This window comes from Mustela lutreola, chromosome 1 (assembly GCF_030435805.1).
Source record: "Mustela lutreola isolate mMusLut2 chromosome 1, mMusLut2.pri, whole genome shotgun sequence".
In the NCBI taxonomy this organism is placed as follows: Eukaryota; Metazoa; Chordata; class Mammalia; order Carnivora; family Mustelidae; genus Mustela; species Mustela lutreola.
The window spans coordinates 55245538-55271846 of NC_081290.1; the positions used below are offsets into that span (position 1 = coordinate 55245538).

Genomic DNA, 26309 nt, shown 5'->3' on the forward strand with positions numbered 1-26309 from the left:
TTATATTTGTATCTTTAGTGTAAATACACAGGAGTGTGATTGCTGGGTCTTAGGGTAGCTCTATTTTCAAGTTTTTGAGGAAACTCCATGCTGTTTTCCAGAATGGTTGCACCAGCTTGCATTCCCACCAACAGTGTAGGAGGGTTCCCCTTTCTCCACATTCTCTTTAACATCTATCATTTCCTGACTTAACTTTAGCCATTCTGACTGGTATGAGGTAGTATCTCATTGTGGTTTTGATTTGTATTTCCCTGATGCCAAGTGATGTTGAGGACTTTTTCATGTGTCTTCTGGATGTCTTCTTTGTAGAATGTCTATTCATGTCCTCTGCCCATTTCTTGATTGGATTATTTGTTCTTCAGGTGTTGAGTTTGAGAAGTTCTTCATAGATTTTGGAATCTACCCCTTTATTTGATATGTTATTTGTGAATATCTTCTCCCATTCTGTTAGTTGTTTTTTTGGTTTTGTGTACTGTTTCCTTTGCTGTGCAAAAGCTTCTGATCTTGATGAAGTCCCAAAAGTTCATTTTTGCCCTTGCTACCCTTGCCTTTGGTGATGTTTCTAGGAAGAAGTTGCTGTAGCTGAGATCAAAGAGGTTGCTGCTTGTGTTCTCCTCAAGGATTTTGATGGATTCTTGTCTCATACTGAGGTCTTTATTCCGTTTTGAGTCTATTTTTGTGTGTGGTATAAGGAAATGGTCCAGTTTCATTTTTCTGCATGTGGCCATCCAATATTCCCAACACCATTTGTTGAAGAGACTGTCTTTTTTCCACTGGACACTCTTTCCTCCTTTGTTGAAGATTAGTTGACCATAGAGTTGAGGGTTTATTTCTGGGCTCTCTACTCTGTTCCTTTGATCTATGTGGCTGTTTTTGTGTCACTACCATACTGTCTTGAGGATTACAGCTTTGTAACAGAGCTTGAAGTCTGGAATTGTGATGCCACCAACTTTGGCTTTTTTTGTCAATATTTCTCTGGCTATTCAGGGTCTTTTCTGGTTCCATATAAATTTTAGGATTATCTGTTCCATTTCTTTGAAAAAAAATTGATGGTATTTTGATAGGGATTGCAATAAATGTGTACATTGCTTTAGGTAGCATGGATATTTTCACAATATTTGTTCTTCCAATCCATGAGCATGGAAAGTTTTTCCATTTCTTTGTGTCTTCCTCAGTTTCTTTCATGAGTACTTTATAGTTTTCTGAGTACAGATTCTTTGCCTCTTTGGTTAGGTTTATTCCTAGGTATCTTATGGTTTTAGGTGCAATTATAAATGGGATCGACTCCTTAATTTGTCTTTCTTCTGTCTTGCTGTTGGTATAAAGAAATGCAACTGATTTCTGTGCATTGATTTTATATCCTGACACTTACTGAATTCCTGTATGAGTTCTAGCAGTTTTGGAGTGGAGTCTTTTGGGTTTTCCACATAAAGTATCATATCATCTGCAAAGAGTGATAGTTTGACTTCTTTGCTGATTTAGATGTCTTTTATTTCTTTTTGTGGTCTGATTGCTGAGGCTAGGACTTCTAGTACTATGTTGAATAGCAGTGGTGATAGTGGACATCCTTGCCATGTTCCTGACCTTAGGGGAAAAGATCTCAGTTTTTCCCCATTGAGAATGATATTTGCTGTGGGTTTTTCATAGATGGCTTTGATGATATTGAGGTATGCACCCTCTATGCCTACACTGTGAAGAATTTTGATCAAGAAAGGATGGTGTACTTTGTCAAATGCCTTTTCAGCATCTATTGAGAATATCATATGATTCTTGTTCTTTCTTATATTAATGTATTGTATCACATTGATTGATTTGTGGATGTTGAACCAACCTTGCAGCCCTGGAATAAACCCACTTGGTCATGGTGAATAATCCGTTTTATGTGCTGTTGGATCCTATTGGCTAGTATTTTGGTGAGAATTTTCACATCTGTGTTCATCAAGGCTATTTTTCTGTAATTTTCTCCTTTTTGATGGGATTTTTGTCTGGTTTTGGGATCAAGGCAATGCTGGCCTCATAAAATGAGTTTGGAAGTTTCCCTTCCATTTCTGTTTTTTGGAACAATTTCAGGAGAATAGGTATTAATTCTTCTTAAAATGTTTGGTAGAATTCCCCCTGGAAGCTGTCTGGCCCTTGGCTCTTGTTTGTTGGGAGAGTTTTGATGACTGCTTTAATCTCCTTACTTGTTGTGGGTCTGTTCAGGTTTTCTATTTCTTCCTGCTTCAGTTTTGGTAGTTTGTACATTTTTAGGAATGCATTTCTTCCAGATTGTCAAATTTGCTGTCCTATAGTTGCCCATAATATGTTCTTATAATTGTTTGTATTTCTTAGGTGCTGATTGTGATCTCTCCTCTTTCATTCATGATTTTATTTATTTGGATCCTTTCTCTTTTCTACTGTTCTTTTGGTTTCTATTTCATTGATTTATGCTCTTTATGATTTCTCCTGTTGGGTTTAGGCTTTCTTTGCTGTTCTTTCTCCAACTCCTTTAGGTGTAGGATTAAGTTGTATACTTGAGACCTTTCTTGTTTCTTGAGAAAGGCTTGTATTCCTATATACTTTCCTCTCAGGACTGCCTTTTGCTGTGTCCCACTGATTTTGAGGAGTTGTGTTTTCATTTTCATTTGTTTCCATGAATTTTTTCAATTCTTTTTTATTTTCATGGTTGACCCATTTATTCTTTAGTAGGATGCTCTTTAGCCTCCATATATTTGAGTTCTTTCCAACTTTAGAAAGGGAAAGTATTTTCAAAGAAATAATGAAATCCTTAGAACCATAGGAGAAAGACCTCTACCAAGGCTCATCTTGAAATTTCAGGACACCAGGGAAACAGAAGAAATTCCAAAAGCTCCCAGTGAGGAAAAGTGATTCTAGACACAAATTATTTGAATCAGAATGTCATGGGACATCTCACAGGCAGCAAAACAGTATATTAGAAGCCAATGCATAATTCTGAGAAATTCTATTACAAATATTAATAACTGTAATGAGAGACTATGGACTCTGAAAAACAATCTGAGGGTTTTGAAGGGGTGGGGGGTGGGAGGTCGGGGTACCAGGTGGTGGGTATTATAGAGGGCACGGATTGCATGGAGCACTGGGTGTGGTGCAAAAATAATGAATACTGTTATGCTGAAAATAAAAAATAAATTAAAAAAAAGAATTGAATACAAATATCGATAGGCATGTAAAATATTAGGGAATTTGCCTTCTGTTCTCAGTTTTCTGTCTCTCATCTCCCAATTCACTCTTCCCTGTCTGCCCTGCAGTAATGACCCAAGATTCCTGAAGCATTTCTCCTTCACATGGAGCATCATATTAAGCTTTATCAGTAGAGGGCACTGGAGACACCTTGTAGGAGGAGAGAGGCTTCTTCTCTTCCTGGTTCTGGTGGCTGTGTTTTTGCTTTGTCTCTGGCTTCACTTGCTCATTGAAGAGCGACATGGCTGTGTGAGGACATCTGGTGCTCCTCTGCCCCAGTAAGCTTACAGTGACCTCACAGACCTGGCCTGGGCCGAGTGACTGCTGTCCTGGAAGGAAGGCAGTCCTCACACCGGCACAGCTTACTCTGACTCTCCCTGTAATCCCCCCACCGCCACCCCGACTGGCCACTGTTTCCTGTAGCCCAGAGATTTGTTTTCTGTGAGCCTCCTGAGACAAATACCATCATCTGCTCTGGCCCTCACACCTGCATGGGCACCCCTATTCTCTCCGAAAATCACCCACCTGTGGCTCCTCTGTACTATGGAGGGTTGTTCCTGCTCGACCAGTAACTGAACCAACAGTGGCCTGGATAGCTAGTGATCTTCTCCACCAGTGAGCTACCACCATACCTTCTCCGACAAGGTCTGGATCCCAAACTGGGGAAGGATTCCCCCCTTCTAAGTTGTCCTTATCTTTGGTACATTCTCCCAGCCTCAGGACACCCTGGAGTTCTCTTTGTATCTCTAGAGTTACTCACCTGTGATAGCACAGTAATTTTTTATATTAAGCTCCTACTTAAATTACTGTGTGATTTCTGTCTCCTGTTGGACCCAGGCTACTATGTCTTCCACTGCTTTTCCTTAGGAAATTCCTTGAAGAATGCCCCACCCAAAGGAGGGAGCAAGCCAAGGATTCCAGAATAAAAGGGATCTAGGATAGAGTAATTCAGGGTAGGAGAAGAAGGAAAAGGAAGAAGCCCAGCTATGCCACTGGCCCTGGCTGAGACAACAGCTCAGTCCCAGCTGGAGCAAGAGGACTGAGGTCTCAGAAGAGCAACTCTAGGGGAAAATAAAACTACCGGATTTTCTGATCCGTTTGCCCATGTAGAAAGTTGCATTGAAAGTCTCTAACACACACACAAATGTTTTACAGAGCTTTTAGATGTTGTAGGAAGACTTAGCCAAATATTTAAAGAAAGCTAAGCAAATTTTTTAAAAATGCAGCAAGTTATCAATGCAAGGAAAAACAATAAGTTGTGCAGGTAGGCATTAATCATAATAGTTTTACTTGGGAGTGAACTGTATGTACTCATAATAACAAAAGTGTTGAATATATTCTACTATATTAAAAAAATAAATAATGATATGTGAGGAATGGAAGGGGGAGACTGTATGAGACCTAAAATCCTCATCTATCCAAATGCGAAGACAATTCCTAGTCTCGAAAATAACCAAGACAGAGCAGAATGGAGATTCTAGCCTGTTAATTGTGGCAAATACCTAAAGAAACAATTGGAAGAGTTGTCAGAGGCTTCCTCCAGAGAATAGAGTGCAGAGAGAGGAAAAAGGAGGGCTTTCCTTTCTTTTAATACTATTTAGCCATTTATACTATATGCATGCATTGTCCTGATAAAAATATACAATAAGCCTTTAAAAAAAGAAAAAAGAAATGAAATAATGCATGTGGACTGTTTGGTTTCTAATAGGTGTTAAAAAAAAAATGTGAGTTCTCTTCTTTTATTCTTTTAAATCTTTTTCCAATTTGACTTGCAATTTACAACAGCTCCAGTTGATGAGATGCCAGGTTGCGAGGTGGTGGGCAATGCTGGCCTTTGTGTTCTCCTAAGCTTTACCCATCCAGGCTGTAGACTTAGCTCCCAGGGGAAGCTGGGGATTGTCGCTCACCAGTGGGAGTGGTGGTCCAGGGCTCCCCTGGATGGAAGGAAGGAACCTGTGAGTTCTGGCCGCCTCAGCTCTGCCCATACCCCCCCATACCTTGCACATCTCAGTTCTAGCCCCTGAAGACCCTACAGATTCATGGGGTCCTTGTTGCTGGCTCAAGTCCGATGATTCCAAAGTGACACCAAAGTTCCAATTCTAATTTAAAATACCCGATATATAGTCATTCCTTGTACGGGATCGTGAGGAGGAGTGGGATGCATGGGTTCAAATCTTGGGTCTGCCACTTGTAAGGTGTGGGCTCAGGCAATCTCCCAGTTTCTTTGTGTCTCAAGTTCCTCATTTATAAAATAATAACTACTAAGACTGTTGAGAGCACCAAAGAGATAACACATGTAAAGTACTTAGAACCATACGAGGCTGAGTAAGAGCTTGTCTTTGTCCATTCAGGTTGCTGTAACAGAACACCACGGACTGAGCCGCTTGGAAACATAAAAATTAATTCCCCGCTGTTCATTCTGGAGGCTACAAGTACAAGACCAAAGCACCAGCTGGTCTGGTGTCTGTTGAGAGTTCACTCCATAGTTCATAGACAGCCACCCGACTATAACCTCACAAGGGAGAAAGGGTAGGGAAGCTTTTATGAATCTCCTTTATAAGAGCACTGATTCGTGAGGGCTTCACTGTCCTTACCTCATTAACCCCCAAAAGCCCCACTTCTGATGCCATCCCATGGGGGATCAGTTTTCAACCTATGACTTAGGGGCGTGGGAGGGGGGTTGGGCAGAAACATCCAGTCCATAGCAGAGCTCCATTTTTAAAGATTGGCTGTTACTGCTCACTTGTTGACCCTGAATTATTTATAGAACAGCTTCCACCACCTACTGCCACGCTGTGCTCTGCAGGCATCAAGATGATTAATACACTCTTGGCTTTTTGGACCGTACCTCCAGGGGGAAAGGCAACCACAGGCTGCTGTAGTTCAGTGGGTCAGAGCCAGGGGACAGTTGGGAAGCACAGGGAAAGGAGACTTTACCCAGGATGGGGATGGAGAATGTGTTACTATGATTTCTAAAAAGAAATCTTATTTGGTATTAGTCTCATTTCTAACACACTGCTCCTAAAACTCTTGGAAATTCCTAAGCAAGGAGAGCAACCAAACTGTCTTCTGTTATGTTAATGAGATAGCTTGGGGACCCCACTGAGGATGAGAGGGCTGATTGCCAGGGGAACCCACCTTAGGGTTGAGGGTTGGAACTTTCAGTCCCACCCCTGACCTCTGGGGAGAGGGAAAAGGCAGGAGATGGACTCAGGCACCAGTGACCAATGATTTAATTAATCATGTCTATGTAACAAAGCCTCTCAGAAACCCTAAAGCAGAGAGGGGGCTCAGAGAGTTTACAGGTGGGCCAACACCGCCACATACCACAAGGAGACATGCCCCAATTTCATGGGGAAAAAAAGATCCTGTGATCTCTTCCTACATATCTCTTCATCTGGCTATTGATTCATATCCTTTACTATCCTTTGTCACAAATCGATAACCTAGTAAATAAACAGGTTTCCTGAGTTCTATGAGCCAGTCTAACAAATTAATTGAGGGGTCGTGGGACCACTGATTTATAGCCCGCTGGTCAGGAGCACAGGTAATGACCTAGTCTTCCAGCTGGCATCTAAGACTCAGGGCGGTCTGATGGGACTGAGCTCTCACCCTGTGGGATGCTCTCTCTCTCCAGGCAGAGAGTGTCAGGACTGAGTTGACTCATAGGACACTGTCCTCCGTGGGTGTTCAGCATTGCTTGTTGGTGTTGGGAATCCACTGGTCCTCCCTCCACCCCCCGCCCCTTCCTGCCCCCACACAAACACCTGCATTGTGACTGGTGTCATTACCTTTGAAGATAGGGTGAACATGGGCCTTTTAGGAGGTTTTAAAACAACCACAACACAAGCAGAGTAAACCTCCCATAGGTTTACTGGAGTCATTCACCAGGGGAGAGTGGTTTGATGTAAACTCTGAGTGTTCAACTTTGCATAGTTCTCACCATGGAAGGCTGCTGAGCAAAAAAGCAGGCAGTGCTGATCTAAACACTGTGCTGTTCCTGGGGGACAGAGAGGCTGGATCATGGAGTGAGAGAGTTTGGCCCCATCTGCTGTAAAACTTTAGCCTGGGCCTTTTCATTCCCATTTCCCTTGGGATAAAAATGTCACCAACTGCTTCTCTGAGACTGGTAGCAAGTACAAGAGGAAGAAATACTGGAGAGTCTGAAAAGGAGGAGACTCTTCTGTCTTATGAAATAAACCCAGCACCGTATGACAGTTTCCCAGAGGAGGAGTAAAACGGATTCCCAATTTCAGGGGGCAGCAGAGCCAAAGGTGCCACTGTGCTCAGTTAGCTCCCTGGGGCTCTGGGGGTGGTGGCTTCGGTGCTCTGAACTGGAGCCTCCCATCTTTGGTGAAACCCCATTTCCCATTGTTTCCAAAGGCTGCACGGGGAGTGCGGAGGGCCTGAGCTCAGGACCCTGCTGCCCAGGGGTGACTGTCCTGTCCCACCTTTACCTGTCTTCAGTCAGCTCACTTCCCGACAGCTGGCTGGCACAAAGGAGGGAGACGATGCTTCCTGCATCTTTCCTGCATGACCTTGGGAAAACTAGTTCATCTCTCCCAGCCTCGACTTTCTCTTTTAAAAGATGGGCTATGTCTTTTTTAAATTTTTTATTCATTTGTATTATTTATTTATTCTATTTTATTGAGAGAGTGTGTGTGCATGCACACGGGGTGGGAGGTGTGGGACAGGGGAAGGTCCAGAGAGAGAGAGGGAGTGAGAGAATCCTAAGCAGAACCCTCACACTGAGCACAGAACCTGACTCCCAGCTTGATCTCCCGAGATCATGACCTTAGCAGAAATCAAGAGTCAGACACTTAGCCCACTGAGCCACCCAGGTGGCCCAAGATAAGCTGTGTCTTAATTGGAACTCTCTGTTGCAAAAGCCCCCTGAAACTGTATTAGTTTCCTATTGCTACTATCACAAATACCACAAACTTGGTGGCTGACCACATCACAGATTTATTATCTGACACTCTGGAGGTCAGAGGTCCTAAATTCAAGGTGTCAAGGTGTTGGCAGGACTGTGTTCCTTCTAAAAGCTCAAGGGATGGATCTGTTTTCTTGCCTTTTCTGGCTTCTGGAGGCTGCCTGTGTTCCCTTGGCTCCTGGCCCCTTCCTGCATCATCCAAGTCAGCAGTGTAGCATGTAACATCTTCAAATACCCCTCTCTTCCTCTCTCTCTCCCCAGCACCCTCCCTGCTCCTGCTCCCCTCCACCACTGCTTCCTCCTTCCATCAGCACCTCTCCTCTGACTGGCTGTCTTGCTTCCTTCCTATAAGGACCTCTGTGACGACATTAAGCCTGCCCAGATAATTTGGGATAAGCTCTCATTTCAGGATCCTTAACTTATTCACACCTGTAAAACTCCGTTTACCAAGGAAAGTAATATATTCACAAGTTCCAGAGATCCCCACGTGGATATCTTGGGGACCATTATTATTTTGACTCCCAGAAACCAACTTGAGCTAGCTTAGGAGTGGAGAGATTGCTATTAAAGTTTACAAAGCTACTCATAGAAACAGCTTTGGGTGTTTGATATATGAGAGACTTTCAATAAATAAATGTCACATAAAAGGATGACTGACTGAACGAAATAATCATAAATGAAGTAAAAGAAGAATAACAAGTGAACCAGAGGGCAGAGACACAGCCAGTTCTGGGGACCAGACTAGACCAGAGACTGGAAAGACTATAAAGACCCCTCCTTCTGTCATTCCTGCCCTCCTCTTCACAGACAACTCTTTCCACCTCCCTGGTCCTGGGACAGGTGTAAGATGGTCACCCCCCTCCTGAGTGTGTTAAATCTGGAGCCAACTAGTCCGTGTCTGTCTGTCTGTTACTTGTGCTCTCTCTCCCTGGCCTCCTAACCCCAAATTCCCAATAACTGGCTCAACTTGGAACAGGCGTCCACTCTGGCCTAATCAGCTATGGTTTGGAGTTAGGTTCACATGGTATAAAATGGCTGCTGTGGCCAAGCCATCACCAACATCTTGGGTCATTCTCAGTAGCCCAATAAACCCTCCACTGAGGAGTGGTGAGTTCTCAGTGCACCCTGGTGCATAGGAGGAACTTGGCAAAGGAGACAGGTCCCCACTCCGTGCCCGCTTTATCCCACTTTCATCCACAGGCCACAGAGGAGCGCTTGAAGAAGGAATCCAGCCACAGCCTCCAGACCCAGCACCAGGCACACCGACTGGAGCTCCAGGCCTTGGAAGAAAAGGCCCAGCAGAAGCTCCAGGGGGAGCTGGAGAGGATGCAGACTCAACAGGCTCTGCTGTTAGGTATACAGCCCGCTGCCCCTGGGAGGGTCTAGCTACCTGGCAGGGTCCACACGTTGGGACCAGGGGCAAGATGGGGCCCCCATGTTTGGAGGCACACAGGCCGGGGTGACTTTCCGGGTTCCGCCTCCCAACTAGCTGGGAGACCTGGGGTAGGGGTGGGAGGGTCACTGTCAGTCTCAGTTTCCTTTTCTGGAAAATGGAGTCACCATTGTCCCTACCCATAGGGATGGTGTGTGGGTGTGATGATATTAAATAGAAAGTGCCTAGCATATGACAGGAGCCTGGTGACTGTTCCAGCTGTCTGAAAGCAGGGCGTTCCTGTGAAACATTCCCTAAATCAAAATGGCGAAAAGCAAAGAAGCAATTACCATTCATTTAAATGAACACTCTGGAGCGTTCCCAGACCCCCAAAGTCACCTGTCTTAGGCTTTCCTGATACGACAGGACACATCTTGCGAACGGATGCGCACAGTAGCTGGAGACAAGTCCAGACGCTCACGGACACAGCGCCGGGCGCTGAGATGCTGGGCGTGACTCCCGGGGAAGGCGCTGGGGGGCGCCCCTCTCGCGGCCCGAGGTGCGCGCTGCTTCCGGACCGCTCGCTGCCAAACCAGCCAAGAACGTTGTTTTCCCTTTTCGCCTTTTTATGTAAAAATGAAAGTCTTCGGATTTCTCTAGGTTAGGGGGAAAGGGTTCTAAAATCAAAGTGGTGTTAGGCGAACCTTGGAAAAGCGGAGGCATCCGTATTATCATCACCATCATCATTATTCAATATAAGCCACATCCCTGAGCCTTCGTGACACGTTCATGGGGTCGCCTCAACCTCGCATTTCCATTCTGAAGTTTTCCGCAAATCTGGGGGACTTACGCCTCCAGGCTCCTGCCCTTTGCTTGCCCCTACATCATCCTCGGCCGGAAACTCACCTCCTCTTCCGACATCCAAAACCAGTCACGCGGAGCATTCTGGAAGTTACCAGAAGCAGTAAAGATGTCTGGAGCCAAATTGTTCGGGCTTGAAGTCCAGCTCCAACACTCACAAGCTGCCTGACTTTGGGCAAGTTACATAACTGTTCTGTGCCTCAGTTGCTCATCTGTGAAATGGGAATAATAACAACATCCAGCTAGTATGCAGCGAATGCTAGGCACATGTTCACTGTTCTCATTACTGAATATTCCCACATTGCATGGCTGGCCCCAGAAGCCTCTTTCTGTTTTTGTAGATCATCTTTTCCCTCATTTTCTCCTTTATCCTCATCTTCCATCTCACTCTTAAGAGCAAGACAAATGCCTCTCCTTATTTCATGCCTAGCATTAAAGACCACATTGGCCTTATTAAATACATATTTGTTCAGACCCAGGCAGGATTCTCCTTAAGAGAATTTGGGGAAAGAGCATTTTCTTTACCTCCATAAGTGATTATCATCTACCTGCTGCTTGTTGAGCTTTTTCATTAGACAGTGTGTCTTGCAGGCTGTACGTCAGCACATCAGCTCTGCCCATTTCTGGAGGAAGTGACATGGGGAGAGAGAGAGTCCTATTGAGTCCCCAGTTAACATCCAAGTGGGAAATGCTAGAGTTGGCATCATCTAAGGAAGATGGATTACACAAGATAAAACCCAGGCAATACCATGTGTCTCAGATACTAGACAAGATTCAGATCATGTTGAACACCCCTGGTGATTCCAGCACCCAACAGTAGCTGTCCCTACTGCCACTTCCCTTGTCCCTCTGATCCCACAGCAGCCTGGTCCTGTCCTGGACAAAAGATTCAGGAGAGAGCCTGCGTACATGCTAGGATTCTCAACATAGCCCCAGGAAGAAGGGGCTCTATGAACTCTCTTAGGACAATAGAAAGTCGTTGGCTTTGTGGGTGCTGTGGGGGGAGGGGGCTATCATGACAGGATTATTAAATTAGACATCCCCGGTCCCAATTATGGTGATTCCACTGTCTGTGTGAAACACGTTTGTCCTGCAGTGTAGTTCAGTGTGTGAGGGGTAAGGGAGTGTCCATCAGATTACCTGATCCACTGGGGTGGGGACCCGGCCATGCTGGATGGACAGGTGGATGGGTAGAAGGACGGAAGGGCAGGTGTCTGTGTGGATGGATGAATGGATGGTGAGATGGGCTGATGGACAGATGGATAGGTGGGTGTGTAGAGAGGTAGAGTGGATGGACAGATGGATGGATAGATGGGTGGAGGGAGGGAGGGAGCAGGGGAGGGAAGGGAATATATTACAGAAGAGGGAAGGGTAATAAATGAAACCACTCTAGTTATGCTTTACTAAAGGGTTTTATTGAACATATTTTTGTGATAAAGGATTTCAAAATACTGAGTTGGGTTTGGGCTTTTTAAAGAAAATAGACTATAGAAATCACTATTAAAATCCTAGTGGGGAGGAAAGATAAATCAAGTAAATTTTTCAACATATCATCAGAATAACTAAGCTTTGCTATGTTTAATATACTATAACTTTCAGAGAAGCTTAGTAAGTTTATGGGAAATCTTTTTGTTACAGACACATTTTTATAATACCATTAATTTCCACTCTAAACATCACTTGTTTATTTTACCAACATATGTTGAGCATGTGCTCTGTACTAAGACATCTAAGCCTACAGGGTACCTCATGGCTTATGGAATTCTTGAAACAATGTTTCAACAATCCTTTGCAGCAACAAAAATAGAGCCCCCAAAAGTTCCTAACAGAAAAGGAAAATATCAAACTTACTAGCACTTGAAAATGATCTTGGCTTTAAAAAGTAATAGCTCTTCCTTCTCTAGAGGCCCTCAAGCAGGAGCTGTCAGAGCAGCGGGCTGCCTGCTCCGAGCACCAGAAGGACCTGGAGGCGCTGCAGGCTGAGCTGAGGTCTCTGGGCGGCTTGGGCAGGCGGCAGGCGGTCGCCCAGTGTCCAGGGGACAGCGAGGACCACACCGTCCCTGCCGAGGTCAGCACCCCATTCTGCCCACTCTGCACCCCTCTTGCAGTGACATCAGGGCTGCAGGGAGAAAGTCATAACGGAGAGGCTCCAGGGGGTCATCATTCACTTCTGGAATGGGGAAGACACTTCTTCTACAGTCCTGGGAGATCCTGGATGGGTCTGCAGCCTCCCATTTTGAAAAGCAAAAAACAAGTTTTAAGCGCTGTGTGTCATTTTAAATTCAGACACAGTAGCATTTTAGAGTAGCATTGTGGTATGGGCCCTAGAATCAGCCATTCGGGGTTACTCCTTCAAATCTGCAGAGGATGTCTCAGAATGCTGCCTCAGACAGTCTCCCTGCCTTAACCTCCCTGCTTCCATCACTGGGAGCTGCCTTTTTGTCACCGAGGTTCAACACCAACTCTCCTTGAACTTCCTTGTCAGACTTGGCCCCTCAGCCCCTTCCTTGTACATCCATATTCCCACCTGGCCGGCAGGGCAGTGACATCCTAACAGCCCAGACTCTCTCCCCTGCAGCCCACCGTGTACCATACGGTGACAGGTATGCAACTATATAAAGCTTCAGTGACTCCCTCCTGCTATCAGAACGACTTCCAGATGCCTGCCGAGGAAAAGCCTTCACCCACTGGCCACACTTCTTACCTTCAGTCATATCTCCCTCTGCTCTAAACTTGGGCTCAGTATCGTGCCCCTGGGCCTTTGCATGTGCCCAATCCCTGCTTGGGACGCCTTCCTCCCTCCTCAGTGCCCAGCTCACCCTCTGGGCCAGGGGTCTCCCCTCTGATCTGAGTATATGTGCTGTCAAGGTGAGGCTCTCGGGACCTCCCTTCCACACCTGCGGCCTCACCCTTCTCTGAGCTCACCCAGCGCCTCCTGTTATAGTCCTGCTGCCCTCGTGTCTACTGTATGACCCAATTAGGCAGCCGTCATATATATCCTGAATGTTCTTTATGGTTGTTTTCAACTGGACCAGAAGTCTTTTGAGAACCAGGCCAGTCTGCCTCATTTCATCTCCACCCCCACTCTCCGCATGGGAGCACCACCAAGTCTGTGGGTACAGAAGACTTACTTGGTGTCCCAGCCCCGCTGGAGGTCCCAGGAGTTTGGGGATTCTTCACTCAAGATATTGTCAGTACTGAGCACCTGAAGATGATTTGTGTTTAATGAAGAATATTAAATGATGAATCACAGGGAGCTCTGCCCAGTCAGTAAAGTGTAGCAGAGGGAAGACAGATCATGTTCCAGTAAGTGTTCTAGATCTGTTGGAGCCAGCCATATGTATGGAAGGGGGCAGGGGAATTGTGAGATTGTGACGTCTATGATGACAGCCTCCCTGGTGCTGTGGATAGAACCCCGGGATCACTGGGTGGATGAGATGATACCTGGCTGCCACCAGGGGCCCTCCCTCACCTTCACCTCATTGGAGGGAAGCTCTGAACCCTCTGGGAGGAACAGCAAGGCCCCAGAGGAAAACTCACACAGAGAAGAAATATGGGCGTATTAGCAAGAAGGAATAGCCCCAGGCAGCAGAACCGAAAGAGGGAAGGGACGGGTACCCCATACAAGGATGCATCCTTAAGTTGGCCCCCACTGCAGGTAAGTGGTATCCCACCTGCTGGGATCTTCTGAGGAGCTCTGTGAAATAATTATCCTCTCTGTCCGAACTAGGGACAGACAGGGATGCATTTATTCATCAGGCTCTCGCATTAGTCAAGGGTGGTCCCACAGGACCTTAACCAAGCTCCTCCAGGCTTTACATATCTGAGTGCCTGGTGCCCAGGAGCCCATGAGTGTCATGCACACGCAAGCCCCAAGGCAGGAAGCAGGAGGTGTAAGGCGGGGCCCACAGATGCTCCCTGTGCCAAGCTGCTCGTCCTCCTGCGAAATGAGCAAATGCAGAAGCCTTCAGGCACGTTTGAGCGGCCTTGAAAACCCTAGCATTCACTAAGCAGGAGTTAACTCTGATCCCATTGAATTTGGACACAGATCTTCAAATATCTATCTGAACCACAAGCATTCAGGCGCCATTTAGCAAGCATTTATTTGGCACCTACTGGATGCCAGCCACGGAGCAGGCGCCAGAGGACTAGAAAACTGGAAGAGAGATGGTGCCTTCCCGGGACCGCTCCCGGGCTAGCTGAGGAAACCACGGCGCGCTGCCCTGTGATCTCTCCACAGCCAGGATTCGGATTCAGTGATGGCAGAGAGAGAAAGGAGAGGAGAGAGGAGAAAGCTGGTCGCTTCTTCCCCGAAGCAGTGCTGTTTCCGTAGGGAAGGCTCTCTGGGCAGAGAGAACGCAAGGAGGTCTGAAAAACGGGCGGAGTGGTCGGCTGGTTTTGATTTAAGCCACGTTCTTGGCTGACCGGCCTTATTAAGCTTCGTGAGGGCCGGATGTGGCCAGCTCTCAAAGCGGGAAAAGCTGGAGCCTGGCTGCGAGCTCCCGAATCCGGAGCAGGAGGCTGGGCGGAGCCCTGGTTCCGGCTTTGCGCGGCTCGTCTGGGGCCCTCTGCGTCTCGTCCGCCTTGGCGCCCCCTGAAAATACCTCTCCCGGGTCCTTTCTCCCCAGGACGGGGGCGGCCTGGGCCAGGCCCGCTCTCCGCAGGGCGCCGCCGAGCCTGGTCCGAGCGAGGCGTGCGCCCTCTGGGAGGAGAACTCGCAGCTCAAGGACGCGGTGCAGCGGCTGCGGGCCGAGGTGGAGCAGCACCAGCAGGAGGCGCTGCAGCTCCGCGACCAGCGCAGGTGGGTCTCCAGGCCGGGGCCCGCCCTAGCTCCTACCACTGCTCCTTGGCGAGCCTCTGAGATCTAAGGCCTCCCGTCTCACCATCTCAGCAAAGGAGAGACTCCCTAATGCGAGCACGTCACTAATGTTACTCCGGACCCATGAAAAGTACTAGTGCTTTCGGTTCAACACTGCATAGGATTTGCCCTGGAATAGAAAAGGGAATCTTACTTCCCTACAAACAAGGAATTTATGGAATCAGACTTGACCATATCAAAAGCATCTTCAAAACCAGCCTTAGGGAGACAGGGCGATGGAATAGTTCAAACGGTGCTGGGCGCTCTTTAACTAGCTGTGTGAGCTCCTGAGAGTCAGCTAACTTCCCCTACACGGTGCCGTCGTCTACAAGTGGAGGTAAGACCACCAGCTTTCAGGGCTGCCATGGAATGTAGTGAAACATAAGCAAGATTTTGCACCGGCTCTGGCCTGGAGGAAGCCCTTGGTAAACCGTGGTGTTACTGTTATTGCCTATTCCAAGCTGGATAGCTTCTATTAGTTCTGAATTCACAGCTCTTTCACCCCATTGCTGGAAAGTTTATAACTACAGATGGAATGCTGGGGTAGGAGGTGCTGAGAAGGGGTCCCACAGGCAGGGTTCGCATGGACCCCACAACTCAGAGCGCCCAGGTGTTCTTCCCAGTGTCCTGACCTCACATTCATATAACCACTCCCCCAGACTGTCTCCCCAACCCAGCCATCCCGTGGGGGTGGAGAAACCCCAGTGCCCATGAGGTTCAGTGCCCAGAGCACGGGCCAGCCTAGCTGAGCTCCCACCCACCTGCAGGCTGCTAGAGGAGGATCAGCAAGTCCAGCGGGCCCGGGAGGTGGAGAAGCTACGCCAGGAACACCGGAAGGAGATGCAGGCCATGGTGGCAGATTTCAGCAGCGCTCAAGCCCGGCTCCAGGCCCGGCTGGCTGCCCTGGAAACTGAGTAAGTGAGGTCTGGGGGCCGAGGTTGCGAAGGGTAGTCGATGTACATTCTGTTAGGGTGACCAGCTCATCCCAGTGTGCCTGGGACTCTCCCAGTTTTGAAACTACAAGTCCCGAGTTCCAGGAAAACCCTCAGTCCTGGGTACCTGTGGAGAGCTGGTCCCCCTCACATTGGGAGCCTGCATTCTCTGTGTGCAGAGCACTGGAACTTTGTGAGGAATGAGCACTGCCTTGTGGACTTGGTTTGACCCTCACACTGGGAAGAAATCAAAAGGATCATTTGCCCCTTCTCACATGCCTCATCTCATTGAATCTTTACAGCAGTCCTTCACGATGGAAACTGTTACTCCCCCAGACAGATAACAGATAAAGGAACCAAGGGGCCTTGTGCATGCTTAGATGCATTCATTGATTTATTCAACAGATGTTTGTTAAGAGCCTACTGTGTGCCCTGCCCTATTTTAGGCTGGGAACTGAGCAAAGACTATGCTCTTTCAGAGCTCACAAATTCTAGATGGGGATTTAGACAAGAAAGAAGCAAATAAACATTTGACTCAGAGAAAGTTCTGGAAGAAAAACAGGATCTGTGTCCAGGGAGTGGCAGTGGTAGGCCAGAAGGCCTAAGGAGGTGATACTTAAGCACAAGCAGGTGGGGGGACTGAGAGAGCCATTTAGAGGAAGAGCATTCCCAGCAGAGACAACAGCAAGTGCAATGTCCCTGGGTCCTGCTTCATGTGCCTGAGCAGCCAGGAATAAGTGAGAGGGTGAGTGGTAGGAATTGAGGTTGGTGGAGTAGCTGGGAGGGATGAAGGAGACCCTGCACTAAACAGGAAGGAGTTTGGATGTGTTCAGGATTCACTGGGAAGCCATTGCAAGACTTTGAACAGGGGTGACATGGTCTGATTTATCTTTTAATGGGTCATACTGGCTGCTGGGAGAAGAGAGGGGGGTAGTCAGGATTAGCAGCAGAAAGACCAGTTGGAAGGTGACAGGTGAAGCCACTTGTCTAAGGTCAAGCAGCACTGAGTGAATCTAAATGTCACCGGTCTGACCCTTAGTTCATGCTCTTTAAAAAATGTTCTCCACTGTCTCCAATACAAAGCAAATCATGAGAAATCCAGAGTGGAACGTTTTATGAGCTACCACCTAGTGGGCACTTACCACATGCCAGCCTTCCAATATCTCACAAAATCTTCACAACCACCCTGTTTCGTGCCCATCTTAAAGAAGAGAGAACCAAAGGTCACAGGGAAAGGCTACGGACAGTCACCTAGCTAGAAAAAGTCAGAATAAGAATTAGATCCCAAGTCATCTCGCCCTAAAGTCCTGGCCTCTAATCAGCTACAGTCCATAGGTCACAAACAGCCATAACCCTCCTCCCACCATGCAGAGAGTTATTTCTCTCCAGGTTCGTGTTCAAAGTGCTAGCTAGCTAGCTCTGTTACAGCGGCCCCGCCGCTCCGCCAGAGAACGGGCGCATGCCGCGTTCCGTGCCGGCCAGCAGATGGCGCCAGAGCCACGTCGGCATTAGCCCAACTGCTGCAGCGGAGGCGGAGGGGGTGGGCATTTGGCTGGGGATTGGGGGGCATTATTTTGCTGAGGCCTTTGTCCAGTGACATCCCTGGTTTTTGAAGCTTCACCGAGAGCAGCGTGTGTACCACACACAGGCCTTTGGGTCCTTGGCCCCGTAGTCTCCGGGGAAGGTCAGACTGGGAGTTGGGGTCCTGGTCTCCCCCCGGAGCTCTGCGGTCAATTCAGTGAGTGGCCCTGGGCAAGTTCCCAGGGCGTCAGTTTCCCCTTTCATGAATAGAGAGATTAGCCTGCCAGGTTAAGCTCACAGCAACGTCCCCACCACGTCCACCTGTTTGTTGTTGGGTAATGACAGTAAGGAGACTAACTGCATGCCTGCTCCAAACAGACTAAAAGATTCCGGAGAGAAGACAGGGAAGGGGGCGTCCAGGCCAGAGGACGTTCAGCTCATAGGCCGTCTGCAGACCCGCCTGAAGGAGAGAGAGGAGATCATCAAGCAGCTCATGGTGAGGTTGTCGGGGCAACCAGGGGCTCTGCAGAGTTCTTCCGGAGAGCCATTCACTTTGCTCGGGGCCCTTCGATTTTAATCCTGATAACCCTAAAATCCCCTCCAGAAGACCCTTGATTCCTTTTGTCTATGATCTAAAAAACAAAACAAAACGAACAAAAAACATATGCCTGAAAAAAAAAATACAGGAAAATAGATGCAGGAAAAGCACTCAGTCCCACAACATCTACCTGATGTTTTTGTTTTGTTTTGTTTTGTTTTGTTTTTTCTTTAACCTACAGAATTGGAAAAATCCAGAATGGCTTGCCTTCTGAATTTTAGCAAATCAAGCCAATTATTGTTTATTGATCTTCATTTTGCAAAAATGACTACCTGTTTTGCAATTAGCAAGCCACCTCCTGGACTCTTAGTTTTCTCCCTCTGGTTCTGTATCCAACAGCCTCCAAAGCCTAAGGCTGTTTCTTTGGAATGCCCCTTCCTCCATCCTCTCCTGCCCTGTCACAACCCACACACCTCCTATCCCTATCTCCCGATAGCTTCATCCATTCCTTTGGGCACTAACCCACCTCTCCCTGCTCTCTGGTCTGGTTGAGAGCTGTATCACCACAGCTGAACTGCTTAGGAATGCTTCCCCTGGCTTACATTCAGCTCTGGAGACTGTGGGTCTTAACTCACTCCTGTCAGTGTAGCCCACTATGGGGGACATCAGTCCAGCCACCTCCCCCCATCCCATCTCTGCCTCTACCACTTTAGTCCAAGCCCCTCTCACACACAGTGGAGAACTACTGGTCTCCCACTCGAACCTCCCCCACATGAACCAGAGCAATCTTCGAAAGTATATCACATGATAGCACGTCTCTATTCAGCACTTCCCATGGCCTCCCGTCTTCTGCAAGTAATACCTACATCTTATGGTGGCCTCAGGTCCTCCCACACGTACAGCCATGTCTCTCAATTCTCACTCCCACTCCCATCCCTGACCATTCCCATCATATTAGTACACTGATGAGACCATCAGGAAAATTTCACCACTAACTGAAAATTAGATATTAAGGAATAGCTTGTTTGCTAAATATGACAGAAGTATTGTGGTTAAGTTTTTGGTTTTGGTTTTTTTTTTTTTTAAGAATCCTTATCTCTTAGAGATATATATTAATGTTTTTACAGATGAAATTATACAATGACTGGAATTTGCTTTAAAAATAATACAGCATGGGGCGCCTGGGTGGCTCAGCAGGTTAAAGCCTCTGCCTTTGGCTCAGGTCATGATCCCAGGATCCCGGGATTGAGCCCCACATCCGGCTCTCTGCTTGGCAGGGAGCCTGCTTCCCTTTTCCCTTCCTCTCTCTCTGCCTGCCTCTGTCTACTTGTGATCTCTGTCTGTCAAATAAATAAATAAAATCTTTAAAAATAATACAGCAGGAAAGAAAAAAGTGGATAATGATACACATAAACAATAGCCATGTGGTTTTGTAGCTGGAGTTTTCTTTATTATTAACTTTCTGCAGTAGACTTTCTTCAGATGCTAAGAGTACCTGGACATATATATATACATATATATGTATAGTGTTTCAAATAAGCTTGCTCTTTCCTATACAAGAGAAGCTAGGGACTCAAAGGCCACAGGAGTAAAGTTGCTTTCTCAAAGCTTCCCTGGACAGCAGCTTGATTCCCAGTGACCCCGGCTGACCTCCCCTTCCCTCCTGTGGGCTTTCTTCTCCTTGTGCTGTGATCTGCCCTCACACAGCCTTTTTCCTTCAGGTCAAATCCAGTGCTGTATAGTTAGGCTCATGTACTCATGTAGACTCAGTTGTATTGTTTTTCCAGGAGGAGAGAAGATTTCACTATGCAGCCTTCCCCAGTGCCATGTCCCATCGGAATCGGTCCTTCTCTTTCAATCCTCACCCAGGATATTTGACCCCTTCCATGAAGGTAAATTGGTTTCCTGGTTTCAAGCATCACACAATTCTGCTGGCTTTGTTTTCCTAAAGGTAACTGTAGCTTATTTGTCAGGGGGCTGGCATACATTCAGAGGGATAGCCACTAAAAGTAAGACTCACAGGAAACAGTCCAAATTAGTAGCAAACAGTATTTGTATCTGGCTAGGTGGATTAGGTGTACTTATAATTTTTTAATTTTGTATGGGTTTTTTGTATTCTCCAAACTTCTTATAAATAAACATGTCACTGTTAATAATGGTTATATCTGGGTGATAGGGAGGAGAGTAAAGAGCAGGCATCTCCAGGGCACCTGGGTGGCTCAGTGGATTAAAGCCTCTGCTTTTGGCTCAGGTCATGATCTCAGGGTCCTGGGATTGAGTCCCACATTGGGCTCTCTGCTTAGCAGGGAGCTGCTTCCTCCTCTCTCTGCCTGCCTCTCTGCCTACTTGTGATTTCTCTCTCTGTCAAATAAATAAAAATCTTAAAAAAAAAAAAAAAAGAAAAAGAGCAGGCATCTTCTACTTCTTAATTTTTTAATCCCTGTATGTTTTTGCAAGTTGTTATAATGAAAATATTCACATCCAAGTCTCTCATCTGCTATCAAGAAATCTTAAAAGTGCTAAAAAATATTTTTTAATAGTTCAAAGGACAATAAACTTGATGTGAGCTCATTTATAATTTTTACATATGCCCCTCAGTGCAAAAAGATCTAAATCTCACTCCAGAAATATTAACACATTTGAGGACAATGGGCCCAGCCCCTGCTGGGGGTTTTAGATGGCCTTCTAAAGCCTAAAACATTTTTTTTTTTTTAATTATAACACATCTATCCCTAGAAGTTTCTGATAAGAAATTGTAAACCTATGTGTTTCTTAAAACATAAAGTAGACTGGAGGAAAAAATGCTTTAAAAAATAACATGTAAGGGGTGCCTGGGTGGCTTAGTCAGTGGAGTATCTGCCTTTGGCTCGGGTCATGATCCCAGGGTCCTGGGATTGAGCCCGGTGTCCGGGTCCCTGCTCAGCAGGGAGTCTGCTTCTCCCTCTGTCCTTCACCCTGCTTGTGCTCTCTCATGCACACACACTCTCTCAAGTAAATGAAATCTTAAAAAACAACAACAAACAAACACGTAAGTATACAAATAAAATTATCGCCCCCTCTCCCATAGTTTTGGCTGGGTGGGCCTTTTTGCTTTTACAATAATGCTTCTTTGGGGTAGCACTAAAAAGCCTTCCTTCTAATACAAACAGAAAAAGAAGATGGAGGAAGTGCCCAGCCGAGTGGTCAGTGTGCCAAACCTCGCCTCCTACGCAAAGAACTTTCTGAGTGGTGATCTGAGCTCCAGGATCAACGCTCCTCCAATAACTAAATCACCCAGCTTGGACCCAAGCCCTGGCTCTGGTCAGCCTTACAAACCTCCCCAGTCTCTAGATGCGAAAACTGCCACAAGGTAAGGGCTGCGGCGGGAGGGGAAGCTGTGATTTCCAGTTTCCATTAATAGGAGGGGAATTTGGATTCCTTTCTGGCACCTCTTAAATATCCGGCATTTGGGCAAATATAAAGAATGGTAAAACAAACCCGGTCTTGGACAAATTACAATCAAGCCAAAGGGTTGTGTAAGAGGAAAGAAGTATGTCATTCTTTAGAAGAAGTACTATCTTGGTACCAAACTCCAGAAAGCCTTTTTCCATAGATTGGATAAGGGACACTCGGCTGGCCGTGTCACTGTGGCTAACACAGAAGAGGGACTCTTGTCATCTGGCCCTGGGGTCTGGATTCAAATTCTGATCCTTCTTGTTCTTACCTAAGTTGCCTTGGGCAGATTACTTGACCTCTCTGGATCTCCATTTCCTTACCTCTAAAATGAAGATAGTATAGCATCTCCCTCATCAAACTGATGTGGGACTAAAGGAATGAATCTGTGGGACATGCTTAGCACAAGACCTGGTACAGAAGGTGTATTTCCACTGTTATTATTAAGGTTATGTCTCAAGATTTACTGTATCATCTTGAAGTTGTAAGACCTCTTAATCTATGGGTTTGGGAGCTCATTCATGATGTTTTCATATACCATCTTACTTTCCCAGAAACCCTTGCAACATGTTTCTTTCAGGAATGTGAGTTGTCCCTTTATTGGTTCTCCCTCCTGTCCAGTCTTCCATTCAGAGGCAAAATTTTACATTCTGGGCTTTGAATTTTGCATTTCAGAAAGGGCTCCTTCTAAAAAGTTCCTTTTCCAAAGGCCCGCAACCCTGTGGCTACTTAAACAAAGGGGGAGGCACAGCCCTTTAGGAGTATTGAGCTGGACAGAGCCTCTGGCAGTCACCAAATGAATCCAGCCCTTTTGTTTCACAGCTGGGGTAACTGAGGCCTGGACCCCTGAGCACAGGTCTCTCAAACTGCTAGAGCCAGCTCCTGACTCTGGTTTCATCTCAGTAGCACACACCTGTCTGTAAAGCTTCACAAATGCAGACAGAGACCATTCCGGCAGGTATCCATCATACTTTTCTGGCTTACTGTCTCTTCAATTAATTGGGCTAACTCCACTGTCTTATTGAGATGCTAGGACACATTAGATAGCTCTTAGAGAAGCCAGACATTGTAAGGCTGTGATGATTAACTATCTCATAACCTTTTTTATGAGGTTTATAGTTTATTTGTGCCTGAAATAAATAAGGCTGCATGATATGCCTCACTAGTCTAAAGTAAAACTGGAGACCGTGTTTTCAAAATGGGAATTGGATGTTCCCTCCCCACCCCCACCTTTCACAACTTGCTTCCAGCTATGAATGTTGGCCAGTTACACTGTACTGTCTTTCCAAGAGTAACGAAGCAGCTTTCTTTCCCTGAAAGATAGCGGGGTATTAAGGTGTTTGCTGAGTAATTTTCAAAACCATCTAAGCAACTTTTTGTTTGTTGGCGTGTTTCTAGGACACAAGATGGTGAAACAGCCCAACCCAAAGAAGTCCAGCAGAAACAGAGCTCTGCCCACCAGGAATGGTTTACCAAGTATTTTTCTTTCTGAACTGGTTCTTGGGATCCATCAGAAAGAGGACATTTGAAAAACATTTCTTTTAAAGCATCTGATTGAAGGAATGAGCTAAACAACCAACCAACCAAATAACTTGCTTGTGATATGGTTTATATATATTAGCCAAAAAAAATTTTGGCCTTAACATTTCATACTATTTCATTGTGACACCAGTGCTTAAAAAAAATTCTTGCCATTAAGGTAACCTCCCCGCCCCAATATGTGTTATCAAAAGGCACCCTAGAAAAATATTAATGTTGCTGATAACATTCACATTGTATTTCTAGTACCCAGAAGGTTTCATTCCACTTTATGGAATATCAGGCTTTGTGATTTCCATGGTCTACTCTAAAAGTGGTTTCATCTTTCCTTAGAATGCTAGTTCTCTCCACTTAAAAAGTATTTCTATGTAAATGACACAATTCCAAAATGCACATTCAACCTCAGTAGGAAGAAGAATAAAAGTTCAAGATACTCGTGAAAGCCAATTAAAAACAAAATGAGGCAAAACTAGGAGTGGACTATAGCCGACCTTGGCATACCTGGATTGAATGCTTTGACTTTATAGCTCCAGGACATGAAGCCTACAAGTAGAATACAGAGGGAATAACACCTACCTCAAAAGGGGCTTTACAAGAATTAAGCAAAATATTATGGTGAATGATACCAATCATGAATTAGAATTAACCACTGCCAGAATTTTTCTGTAAATAACTGAGCCTTGCCCCATCACACATCTCAGTTTCAATGACTATAGTTTCAATTTGGTCACTTGTCAAGGTTTCTAAAGTATTCTATGAAGTCAAAGATCTACTGAACTTGTAGTCTTTGGGCTTGGGCCCTTTGCCTCACGGTGCATTGCTTCTCCATTGCATGGATGCTCAGTACATTAAAGGGACTCAGGACTGGCCATTCACAGTGCTGACTGTGAAAGTCCACGCTGAATTGTCTGACCTTCTGACAGCGATATGACAAGACTCAATACATTTGGGCAAAATATGTTCTCAGTCCTTTGGTGCTGGCCACAGGTGGCCATAAACAGTTGTTTATTCTATGCACTGTCAAACCTTTGCTCTTTGAATAAAACTTCAAACAACTGGGCAATAAAAATGGCTGTGACTTGTATTGTTTTCCCAAAGAAAGGTGAAATTAGATGAAGATGGATCATAGAAATAGAATGTTCACATTAACCTCAATTAGATCATCTTCAAATAAAAAGTAGCTGCTTCCATACATCATTCTGAGAGAAATCCAATTACAAATCACAATAAAGGTAAAATCACTAATCAAAACATGTGGCCCTATAATTTCTTAAATGACAATACTTGTCCCAGACATGTAATATACCATGTTATTTTCAATGTCACTTTTTCTTTAATGATTTTATTTATTTTAGAGAGAGGGAGAGAGTATGAGAGACCACAGGTTGGGGGGCAGCACAGAGGGAGAGGGAGAAGCAGCATCTCCACAGAGTAAGTAGCCCAAATTGGGGTTCAATCCCAGGACCGAGTTCATGACCTGAGCTGAAGGCAGATGCTTAACCAAATGAGCCACCCAGGGGTCCCACTATCACATTTTTTTAGTTATCTTGTTTCCCGCTTAAGGTGAGCATTATAGGATCATGCTTCCATTTTGTGTTTTAAAAACTATGTATGGATAGCTCTGTTTATTGAAATATTTTTCCAACACTGCAACTCCTGATGACTAGCAAAGCAGGCTGCACCTTGTACAACTGTCTCCTTTAATTAATTCAGCAGGATACAAGCTGCAGGGACAGAATTTTATTGAGACTCTACATCTGTCTGATTTCTTTCTTGGTGCAGCTGAGTGAAAGATGGTTAAATTTCTAGGTTCTATCCTGCAATGATTACATCTTTGTTAAATAAATCTGTGCATGCTTCTACCCTTTCTTTCTTTTTTCTTTTTAAAGATTTCTTTTTTTTTTTTTTTTAAGATTTTATTTGTTTGTCAGAGAGAAAGAGGGAGAGCGAGCGAGCACAGGCAGACAGAATGGCAGGCAGAGACAGAGGGAGAAGCAGGCTCCCTGCCGAGCAAGGAGCCAGATGTGGGACTCGATCCCAGGACGCTGGGATCATGACCTGAGCCGAAGGCAGCTGCCTAACCAACTGAGCTACCCAGGCATCCCCTACCATTTATTTCTTTAGGACAAATTCCTTGAGTGAAGTAAAGCATCAAAAGATACATGCTTAAGCTTTCTGTGACGTATCAAGATTATCATCCAGAAAGTTCCTATCAAGTTTACACCTTCACCAGCAGTGACTAAAATCCTACCTCTCCATACCATAGAAAACACTGACAAAGAAACTCAATCTGAGAGAGAAAACGTTCTTCCAGTTTTTGTGTACATAATCTGATTCCATCAGTCTCTCAAGAGTGAGTGGTCCAGACCTGACAGTGATGGCTTGGGGAGAACAGTGGAGATGAAGAGAAATGAACTGATTCAGGATTGAGTCAGCGGGGAGAATCACCAAGATTTGGTGATAATCAAGATTTGGTGATAAATCTTGGTAGGCCCTATTATGACAGGAGGAAGGGTTAACACTGCTAGGGCGAAACTGTAAAGGAAGATTGCTGTAAAGCGTTTCTTAATTAGGATGGAAAAGAATGAACTCACCCAAGCAATGGCTGCTATCATGTACCTGAGCCCTTATCACCTGCTCTAGCATCAATGTAACAGCCAACACAGTGGTTGCACTTGAGGTTACTTGGTCTTTATACTCATTCTCCAGGATCCATCTGAATTCCACAAGGACAAGGTTGGCCAGATTAACAACCCTGAGGTCGTAGAACAAAAGTAAAAACAACTTTTAAGAGCTTTGTTTCATCTACACTGAGGGGTTGGCCCCAGCTGGATACCCCACACACATGCACAGACAAGAAGGAGTAATAAGTATCATGCATAAAAGATAAATAATAAATGGCCAGTGTATATTCTGAGAGGAACAATGCCTACTTCTCATGAGGGGCTCAGAAATGGATATAAATCTCTAACCCTCAGGGACAATCAAGCAAGGTCGGCAGAGAAAGAGGAAGTCCCATGTCCCTGGGTGGGGTGCAGCAGCGAGGGCATGCAGAGGCTTCAGGGACCAGGTGGCATCCAGGCCAAACAACCATAAATGGATGGATATCAACCTTATTGAGG

The 26309-nt window shown here is 45.8% G+C and overlaps 1 protein-coding gene across 1 annotated transcript in view; it reads left to right on the forward strand.

The window, feature by feature from the left end:
- Window positions 1-24244, forward strand: part of FAM184B (family with sequence similarity 184 member B) — a 166768-nt gene extending 142524 nt beyond the window's left edge. Inside the window, exons 11-18 of the mRNA XM_059164983.1 lie at window positions 9335-9488; window positions 12272-12435; window positions 14996-15168; window positions 15993-16139; window positions 18057-18174; window positions 20004-20108; window positions 21366-21565; window positions 23047-24244. Of these exons, the coding sequence (XP_059020966.1) occupies window positions 9335-9488; window positions 12272-12435; window positions 14996-15168; window positions 15993-16139; window positions 18057-18174; window positions 20004-20108; window positions 21366-21565; window positions 23047-23140 (1155 nt within the window). The 3' untranslated portion in view covers window positions 23141-24244. The remainder of the gene's footprint in view (window positions 1-9334; window positions 9489-12271; window positions 12436-14995; window positions 15169-15992; window positions 16140-18056; window positions 18175-20003; window positions 20109-21365; window positions 21566-23046) is intronic.
- Window positions 24245-26309: the final 2065 nt, after the last annotated feature.